This window comes from Trachemys scripta, chromosome 1 (assembly GCF_013100865.1).
Source record: "Trachemys scripta elegans isolate TJP31775 chromosome 1, CAS_Tse_1.0, whole genome shotgun sequence".
NCBI classification, from domain to species: Eukaryota; Metazoa; Chordata; order Testudines; family Emydidae; genus Trachemys; species Trachemys scripta.
This window is the reverse complement of record NC_048298.1, coordinates 88,333,525-88,344,054: the sequence shown is the minus strand read 5'-3', so window position 1 is coordinate 88,344,054 and position 10,530 is coordinate 88,333,525. Positions and strand designations below refer to the sequence as shown.

At 47.2% G+C, this 10,530-nt stretch overlaps 1 protein-coding gene across 1 annotated transcript in view; it reads left to right on the top strand.

Moving 5' to 3' along the window:
• Positions 1 to 311: 311 nt before the first annotated feature.
• Positions 312 to 10,530, top strand: part of LOC117886230 — a 46,169-nt gene continuing 35,950 nt past the window's right edge. Inside the window, exon 1 of the mRNA XM_034788287.1 lies at positions 312 to 399. Coding sequence (XP_034644178.1) covers positions 312 to 399 — 88 coding nt within the window. The remainder of the gene's footprint in view (positions 400 to 10,530) is intronic.

The window sequence follows — 10,530 nt, the reverse complement described above, 5'->3', positions numbered from 1 at the left end:
ATGGGACTACATTGGTCCTCATGAAAGACAGTGGTCACAGGAGCCAGCTGTCTGCCTACTGTTACAGGTGCTTGTTAAGGGATGCAGGCTGCTAAGTGCAGGGAACTGAAATATGTTGTACAATCCCCATTTCCCAGCTCTTTCCTGTGTGCCAAGAAATATTAAAGAATTCCACATTTATTTCAGGCTTTGCCTCATCATCCATTGGCACAATACAACGATGTCAGTCTGTGGAACTTGATGGCAGTTATCACAACCATATCTAAGAACCAAACCACAATTAATGTTTGCATGTAAAACAAGTTAGCAAGATGAAGAAACAAACGCTGTCATGTAATGATGGTGTTCCACAGAAGAAATACGACGAGGTGGCACCTCCCAGTGTAGACAAACGGGATGGTTGGCTACCCAGGCAAAGTTTGTTTGTTGGCAGTCTCAGCAGAGAAGCTAAGGATCTAGAGCTATAAGACTTAACCCCCACCGAAAGCTGTCACCTCCTTTTTATGACGAATGGACAGACTGGCAGGGGATAGCTGTGAGATGCATGCACAGCCAGTGTCTTTATCATCCTTCTGCAGATAAACAGAGGACTGCAGTCTCCAGCTCTGTCAGGCAAGCACATTTCATCAGCTGTAGAATTATTTTGAAAAAACAAACAAACCCTCAACCTCCCCCCCCCAGATATTTTTAATTAAGGTCTCTGTGCAGTTTAAAAAAAACCAACAGTTTTTTCTCCGTGCCTCAGGTTCACCCCCTGTAAAATGGAAACAACCATACTCACTTTCCCGACTCACAAGAGGGGTGTGAGGATTAATTCCCTGATGTTTGTAAACTGCTTTGAGATCCTAATATGGAAGGATCTAGAGAAGTGCAAAATATCATTATTTATTAATAAATTACCCAGATACTGCAGAGATGATGGGAGCCACAGCAGTACCTGAGCCAATAAAATGATGTGCACATTACATAATTTAATTCAAAAATGGCAGAAACAGACACTGAGTCTCACGTAACAATGTGCTGTGCTTGTGGTATATCTGCTGTGACTGGGTTCTGATTGTTTTGGTGACGGGGAGAGGGGACTCAAGTCCCGTGCAGGGAACCAGGAACCCCAATCTGTAGACTTGTACAGTTAGGGTTCTTGGGTTACATGACAGAGACATGAACGGTGTGGTAACTGGGGTGACCGCCTGTCTTGAAATTCACTGGGTCTGATTTTCAGGGGTCTGTCTCACATCCTGTGAGTCTCCATCTTGTAGGACAATTAAACATGGTTAGGGAACCTTCTCTCTCCATGGCCTCACAACTATTAACAAGTGTGAACCACAAATTGTACAGAGAAGATGGTTAAGGAGTGACTTGATTACAGTCTATAAGTACCTACATTAGGAACAAATATTTGGTAATGGGCTCAGTCTAGCAGAGAAAGGTATAACATGACGCAATGGCTGGAAGTTGAAGCTAGACAAATTCAAACTGGAAATGAGGTACAAGTTTTTAACAATGAGGGTAATTGACCAGTGGAACAATTAACCAAGGGTTGTGGTGGATTCTCCTTTAGTGGCAATTTTAAAATCAAGATTGGATGTTTTTCTAAAACAATATGCTTTAGGAATTATTTCAGGGAAGTTGTATGGCCTGTGTTATATAAGATCATCAGACTAGCAGATGATCACAATGGTCCCTTCTGGCCTTGGAATCCATAAATAAGTTTCTAAAAGTTCAGATGCTTAATTAGCCTGGAACTCTCACAAGATCAGACCCCTCTGGAGATTTCTGGCACTTCTCTAGTTTCATCCATACCAGAAATACCGTGATAGCTGTTCATGGGAACATCCAGTGCTTCTGCTTCCAAAAGCAGGATGCTCAAGAGGTAAACACTTTTTTTTTTTTTTTTTTTTTTACAGTTAAGAGTTTATTTTGGTTTGGATGATGAGCAATGCCTCTCTGGTGAGTTTTTACTTGGCCTAAGAGATGGGGTGAACCAGTTTGTCACAACACAGAAGTTAGACCATTGCTTTGCAGACTGCAATTCTGCCCTCTTCCATCTCAGCAGTAGGCATCAGGAGGGCAAAGGTAGTGTTAAGCCTTGTTCTGGTGAAAGGTAGAGCAGTTCTGGGGGCCCTTATGGGTAAGGCTAAGATTTTGTCATGGATATTTTTAGTAAAAGTCACGGGCAATAAAGAAAAATTCACAGAAGTCTGTGACCTGTCCGTGACTTTTACTAAAAATATCCATAACAAAATGGGGAACTCAGCTGCAGGGTCCCCACATTGCCTGGAGCATCTGGGCAGCTGTAGGGACCCTCTCCAAGCTCTGGGGGTCCCCACCACCTATAGGGGTTTGAGCTCTGGAGTCCCCGCACTGCCCACGGCAGCTTGGAGCTCCAGGGTTCCCCTGCCACCCATTGTGGTTGTGAGCCCCACAGCTCCCAGCCCAGGCTGAAGTCATGGAGGTCGCTGGAATCTGTGGATTCTATGACATCCTTGACCTCAGTGAAAAAATTGTAGCCTTAAGTTATGGGCCATTGCAGCAGCCAAACATAGCTGGAGTGCTGGGCTTTCCCTCCTTGTCACACCCACTATGCTGGCCCTTCATATAGCTCTGTGCCAAGTGGGAAGCCAGCTCCACCCGCTATATGGCCCCTTTATGGCAGTGGAGCAACATAAAAGAGCCACCATGCAGTGGAGAATTGGCCTTGTCTAATATCCTTAAAGACAGCAGGATCAGGCAGCTCAACGGTTAACCAGCAGGGTGTGGGGTTTTATGCCGCCTGGGCACAGCTGTGCGCATTCGAAAGCTAGGAGAGAAAAGCAGGAAGATGCCCTTTAACGCCATTGAAATACACAGGAGTGGAAGGTGGGGAAAGGACAGTTGCTTTGTGACACCATCCCACTGGGTGAATCCACTCTAGGGACTGTCCCACCTATATAGGGACACGTGCAAGTGCCTGTGGAGTCACGGCTAGTAACTTTTCCCCTCTCTGCAGCTGAACTGGGTGCAAGTTTGGCTCATGGATGCAGGACCAAACAATACCACAGCAGGAGCCCGGTGTAAAAGCACAGCCTAACCTAGAGTTAGCGGGGACGGGGAGGCTTGAAGTGCAAAGGAGTCAGATCAGAAGCGATGTAGCGCTTGGGTTCCGCTCTTACGTGTCTCCCAGGACCTGGCGGGGGGGGGGAAGAGGGGGGAACGGACTGCGACCAGCCGCCCCTCTATGTAAACTCAAGCCTAGTGGAAAACCCGGATCCGCTCGGAATCCTGGCGCCCGGCTCCGCCCGGGATTGTGTGAATGGATCCCGCCGAGTCCCAGCTGTTCCACTGGCTGTGCGGCCCTCCGGGTTTTGTACCGCGGCAACACCGAGCAGCTGCCCCAACTTGTAACTTGTAGCGAGCCGAGCCGAGCAGGGCGGCCGGGGCAGGGGGACGGGCTTTGCCGGCGGCGGTGAGTAACACACTGGGGCGGCCCTGGAGCCACTGGCGCTAGGGTAAAGGGACAACAAGCCGGCCAGACCGCCCGAGCAGCTGCGATTCCTCCTCCCAAGCCCGCTGGGCGAGCGCAGAGGCGCTCCAGCAGCCAGGCGCCCCAGGGCCTGAGCGCGCCAGCCTGGGGCTAGTGGTCGGTGTGAAATGCCTCCGTTCGGTTCCCGAAGGACAGGGGTTCCGGGAAAGGGAGCACAGGGCCCCCCTTTGTTAGAAGCAGAGGGACCTCCCCCCCAATAGCTTGGGCTGTTACAGCCCCTCCTGCTTCGATCAGGCTTAGCTACTGGCTGGGGGATTGGCGTCACACCTGGCCCTAGTTGGGGAGCGTATACCTCCCATGCTGGTAGTCTCGGCAAAGAGCTCGAGGGCTGAATGTCCTGGAGTCTCCCAAACCCGAGGCCCCAGTACAGTAGGCTCCCAGGGTGAAATCTCAGGTCCGTTGAAGTCAATGACAAAATTCCTGTTGACTTCAGTGGTGCCACCAGGATTTCATAATATACTATAGGGCATTGGACTTGGTGCTGCGTGACGTTTTGATTAGAAAAGGAGAGTGATGGGATTTAACATGGCACACAAGTGGATTAAAAACTGGCTCATTGATAGGTCCCAAAATGTAACTGTAAATGGGAAATCATCATCAGGTGAGGGTGTTTCTAGTGGGGATCCACAGGGATCAGTTCTAACTTCTTCGCTCTACACCAGGAGTTCTCAAACGTTTTCTTTCTGAGCCTCCCCCCCAACAAGCTATAAAAAGTCCACGGTCTACCTGTGCCACCACAACTGTTTTTCTGCATATAAAAGCCCAGGACAGCATTTGGGTGTAGCCAGCAGGGCAATTGCTTAGGGCCCCACACCACAGGGTGCCCTGTGAAGCTAAGTATCGGGGTAGCCGTGTTAGTCTGTATCTACAAAAATAACAAGGAGTCTGGTGGTACCTTAAAGACTAACGGATTTATTTGGGCATAAGCTTTCGTGGGTAAAAAACGTTTTTACCCACGAAAGCTTATGCCCAAATAAATCTGTTAGTCTTTAAGGTGCCACCGGACTCCTTGTTGTTTCTGTGAAGCTAAGTTGCTTGAGCTTTGGCTTCAGCTCTGGATGGTGGGACTCGGGCTCAGGGTTGGGCTTTCTGTCCTGGGCACCATAGAGTCTAATACCAGCCCTTCTTGGCTGATCCCCTGAAACCTGCTTGTGGTCTTCTGGGGTACCCTGGGCCCCTGGTTGAGAACTGCTACCCTATGTTATTTAATGTCTTTATCAATGACCTGGAAGAAAACAAACTCATCACTGATAAAGTTTGCAGATGACTCAAAAATTGTGGAAGTAGCAAATAATGACACAGGGAGGATAGCTCAGTGGTTTGAGCATTGGCCTGTGAAACCCAGGGTGGTGAGTTTAATCCTTGAGGGGGCCATTTAGGGATATGGGGCAAAAATCTGTTGGGTGATTTACTGGGGATTGGCCTGGCTTTAAGTAGGGGGTTGGACTAGATGATCTCCTGAGGTCCCTTCCAATCCTGATATTCTATGATTCCAAGAGAACAGGGTAGATGCAAATAATGAAGAGAACTAGATCACTTGGTAAACTGCATGCATGCAAGCAAACAATAGGAATTTGATTACAGCTAAAAGCTACATATACAAGTAGGAACAAAGGGTATAGACCACACCTACTGGAAACAGTGACTCTGAAAAAGATTTGAGGGTGGTGATGGATAATCAGCTGAACATGAGTTCCCCGTGTGACACTGTGGCCAAAAGAGCTAATGTGAGTCTGGGATACATAAAGAAGCAAATCTCAAGGAGGAGCAGAGAGGTTATTTTACCTTTGTATTTGGCACTGGTGTAATCGCTGCTGGAATACTGTGTCCAGTTCTGGTATCCACAATTCAAGAAGGATGTTGATAAATCAGAGAGGGTTCAGAGAAGAACCACAAGAATGAGCAAAGGATTAGAAAACAGGCCTTATAGTGACAGACTCAAAAAGCTCAATCTATTTAGTTTAAAAAAAGAGAAGGTTAAGGGGAGACTTAAGAACAAAAGAACAGCCATACTGGGTAAGACCAATAGTCCATCTAGCCCTGCATCCAACAGCGATTGGTGCCAGATGCTTCAGAGAGAATGAACAGAACAGGGTAATTATCAAATGATCCATCCCCTGTTCTCCAGTCTCGCCTTCTGGCAGTCAGAAGCTTAGGGACATCCAGAGCATGAGGTTTTGACCCTAACCATTTTAGCTAATAGCTATTGATAGACCTATCCTCCATGAACTTATCTAATTCTTTTTTGACCCAGTTATACTTTTGGTCTTCACAACATCCTCTGGCAATGAGTTCCATAGGTTGATTGCATTATGTGAAGAAGTACTTCCTTTTGTTTCTTTTAAACCTGCTGCCTATTAATTTCATCAGGTGATCCCTGGTTCTTGTGTTACATGAAGGGGTAAATCAGTGAAGACTGATGCAAAGAATTCATTTAGCTCAGTTGCTCTCAAACTTTTTTACTGGTGACCCTTTCATATAGCAAGATTCTTAGTGCGACCCCCCTTATAAATTAAAAACACTTTTTTATATATTTAACACCATTAAAAATGCTGGAGGCAAAGCGGGGTTTGGGGTGGAGGTTGATAGCTCGCAACCCCCCATGTTCTAACCTCACGACCCCCTGAGGGGTCCTGACCCCCGGTTTGAGAACCCCTGATTTAACTTCTCCTTTAGCATGGTGATTGTCCTGTGGCCCCACTGATTGTTTGATAGGCTTCCTGATTCTGGTGTACTTAAAAAAAATTTGGTGTCAGTTTTCGTGTCTTTTGCTAGTTGCTCTTCAAATTCTTTTTGAATTACAGACTTGATTACAGTGTAAAAGTATCTACATGGGGAACAAATATTTAATAAGGAGCTCTTCAATCTAGCAGAAAAAAGTATAACATGATGCAATGGCTGGAAGTTGAAGCTAGACACATTCAGACTGGAAATAAGGTGTACATTTTTAATAGTGAAAGTAATTAATCATTGGAATAATTTACCAAGGTGGAATATCCATCAGTGATGATTTTAATATCACAATTGGATGTTTTTCTAAAAGATCTGCTCTAGGAATTATTTTGGGAAGTTCTTTGGCCTGTGTTATACAGGAATCAGATCACAATTCTCCCTTGTGGCCTTAGAATCTATGAACCCCTGCACTGGAAATCCAGTGCTTTTTGCTAGCACTAAATTAACTTTAACATTTTAATTAGCTAGAACTGTGTTTACACCAGATGGCTTTCTCATTAAGGTGCTTAACCCCACAGTGGTGTCTGAATAACAGATTTGTGACATTACAGTTGTCGTCATAGCTACAGATTGCACAGTGGCACAAACTGTGGATCTATGCTGTGTTGCAGAGCGATAGCAGGAAAAGGTCTCATTCTGGCTCTTAGGGCTGGTCTACACTGGGGGGGGTGGGAATCGATCCAAGATACACAACTTCAGCTACGCGAATAGCGTAGCTGAAGTCGAAGTATCTTGGATCGAATTACCTGGGGTCTAGATGGTGTGGGATCGATGGCCGCGGCTCCCCCGTTGACTGCGCTACCGCCGCTCACTCTGGTGGAGTTCCGGAGTCGACGGTGAGCGCGTTCGGGGATCGATATATTGTGTCTTAATGAGATGCGATATATCGATCCCGGATAAATCGATTGCTACCCGCCAATACGGCGGGTAGTGAAGACGTACCCTAATTCTTCAACAGCAGCAGGGGAAATTAGAAATGAACAGCTTTTAGGAGAAAGGATGGTCTCTGGCTCAAGTTAGTTTGTGAAAATCTCTCCTTGAAAAGAGGCAGGAAAAGTAGGAAATGTATACAGCAGAGAGGAAGGAATGTACAGTGACCTCCGAGTGCAATGGGGGTACTTGAGGGAAGTGGGCATTCGGGGCACTGGCAGTGTATGTGAGGGTTTGTGTGTTTGGAAGTGCGTGGCTGAACACACGGGTTTGTTGTAGGGTGGCTATGAGGCATTGGAGACACTATGAAAGAATGCTCATGAGTGCCGGGGCTTTGCACACTGAGGGCTCTATGTGAGTATAGGAACCCTACGCTACCAGCACTCCCAGCTGTCTTTGAGACACCACTGACTTCCTGAGGAAACTACAATGCATTGGTGTTCTTCCTGAAAACACCATCCTGGCCACCATGGATGTAGAAGCACTTTACACCAATATTCCACATGAGGATGGACTACAAGCTGTCAGGAACAGTATCCCTGATGAGGCCACAGCAAGCCTGGTGGCTGAGCTTTGTGACTTTGTCCTCACCCACAACCACTTCAGATTTGGGGACAACTTATACCTTCAAGTCAGTGGCACTGCTATGGGTACCCATATGGCCCCACAGTATGCCAACATTTTTATGGCTGAAAGAACAACACTTCCTCAGCTCTTGTCCCCTAGTGCCCCTCCTCTACTTGCGCTACATTGATGACATCTTCATCATATGGACCCATGGAAAGGAGGCCCTTGAAGAATTCCACCTGGACTTCAACAATTTCCACCCACCATCAACCTCAGCCTGGACCAGTCCACACAAGAGATCCACTTCCTGGACACTACAGTGCAAATAAGTGATGGTCACATAAACACCACCCTATACCGGATACGTACTGACCGCTATACGTACCTACATGCCTCCAGCTTCCATCCAAGACACATCACACGATCCATTGTCTACAGCCAAGCCCTAAGATACAACCGAATTTGCTCCAACCCCTCAGACAGAGACAAACACCTACAAGATCTTTATCAAGCATTCGTAAAACTACAGTGCCCACCTAGGGAAGTGAGGAAACAGATTGACAGAGCAAGACGGGTACCCAGAAATCACCTACTACAGGACAGGCCCAACAAGGACAATAACAGAACACCACTGGCCATCACATACAGCCCCCAGCTAAAACCTCTCCAGCGCATTATCCACAATCTACAACCTATCCTGGAAAATGATCCCTCACTCTCACAGACCTTGGGAGGCAGGCCAGTCCTCGCTTACAGACAACCCCCCAACCTGAAGCAAATACTCACCAGCAACTACACACCACACCACAGAAACACCAACCCAGGAACCAATCCCTGTAGCAAACCTCATTGCCTACTCTGTCCCCATATCTACTCCGGCGACACCATCAGAGGACCCAACCACATCAGCCACACCATCAAGGGCTCATTCACCTACACATCCACTAATGTTATATATGCCATCATGTGCCAGCAATGCCCCTCTGCCATGTACATTGGCCAAACCAGACAGTCCCGCTGCAAAAGAATAAATGGACACAAATCGGACATCAGGAATGGTAACATACATAAGCCAGTAAGTGAACACTTCAATCTCCCTGGTCATTCTATTACAGATTTAAAAGTCACTATCATTGAACAAAAAAACTTCAGAAAAGACTTCAAAGAGAAACAGCAGAACTAAAATTCATTTGCAAATTCAACACCATTAATCAGGGTTCCCTTAGATTCTCCAGTTTATCTTGTCATCCAGGGAAGCTGGACTTAGTGATAAATGGTCACTTACACCAGGGATTCTCAACCTTTTTCTTTCTGAACGCTGCCCCCCACCCCCGCAAAACAGTCTAGAAAAACTCCACTGCCTTCCTGAGCCACAAAAACTGTTTTTCTGCATATAAAAGTGAGGGACTACATTAGGGGGTAGCAAGCAGGGCAATTGCTCATAGCCCCACACCGAAGCTGCCTAGACTTCGCCTTCGGCCCCAGGTGGCGGGGCTTGGGGCAGCGTGGTTTCTGCTTTCTTCCTGGGCCCCAGAGAGTCTAATGCCGGCCCTGCAGACCTCCAGAAATGTGCTCGGGGCCTTCCAGGGGCCTTGGACCCCTGGTTGAGAACAGCTGAGTTACACTAAAAAAATCACAAAATATTCAGGTTGCTCCCAGTCCCAAAGACTTACCCCAGATCAGTTGGTGCCCTAGACAAAGACAATGCCTGTAGCCAATCCTGTAATAAACTACCTAGAAATTTATAAACTAGGAAAAAGAAATGAGAGCGTTATTTACAGGTTAAAGCAGGCAAACATGCACATAAATGAATTGCAGTCTAAATCCTAAGAGTGACAGAGTTGTAAGATCTGTCAATTCAAAATGTCTTTCAGGGCAGATCCACCCAAGGGTAAACCCTGGAATCTCTGACTTCAGTTTAGTGTCTCTGGCCTTGTGAGACCTTGGCTACACTGGCAATTTACAGCGCTGCACTCGCTGCACTCAGGGGGGAGGGTGTTTTTTCACACCCCTGAGCGCAGCAAGTGCAGCGCTGTGAAGTGCCAGTGTAATCAGCGCCTGCAGCGCTGCACGCTCGCTCACAGCGCTGCAAGCTATTCCCCTCGGAGAGGTGGAGTACTTGCAGCGCTGCGAGAGAGCTCTCGCAGCGCTGGCGGCGCGACTACACTTGCGCTTCACAGCGCTGCCGCGGCAGCGCTGTGAATCCGCGAGTGTAGCCAAGGCCTGAGAGTTCAAATAGAAAAGAGATGGAACATTTTCCTGTGACTTTATTTTATTTCCTTCATTCAGCCTCCAAGACTATAAGACAAGTTTTCTTGCATGTAGCATTTCCAAGGTGCAATAGAGCCATTCACCAGTCCTTTGTATTGTGATGTTCCTTGATGGCCCATCTGATTTTTGATGGTTCTTCTGAACGGGCGGGGGCGGGGGGGAACACTCCTCCCATCTGAGTGCACAAGTTTAGAGCAAACATTTTCAAAGTTACAAAGCAAAACCTACACATTTCTTTACAGCCTGGAATAGAGACATTACAGATAAGATTAATGCATACAGCAATTTACATACATTCTATAGAGTCTAAACACAAAATACATTCTTAGTAGACTAATACCTATTTTGAGTAGGGTTACCATATTTTGTGCCTCCTAATGGAGGACACTCCCGGGGCCCCGCCCCCAGCCCCGCCCCCACCCCAACTCCGCCCCGTCCCAAAGTCTCCGCCCCCTCCCCTGCTTCCCGCGAACATTTAATTCGCGGGAAGCCTGAAGCAGGTAAGG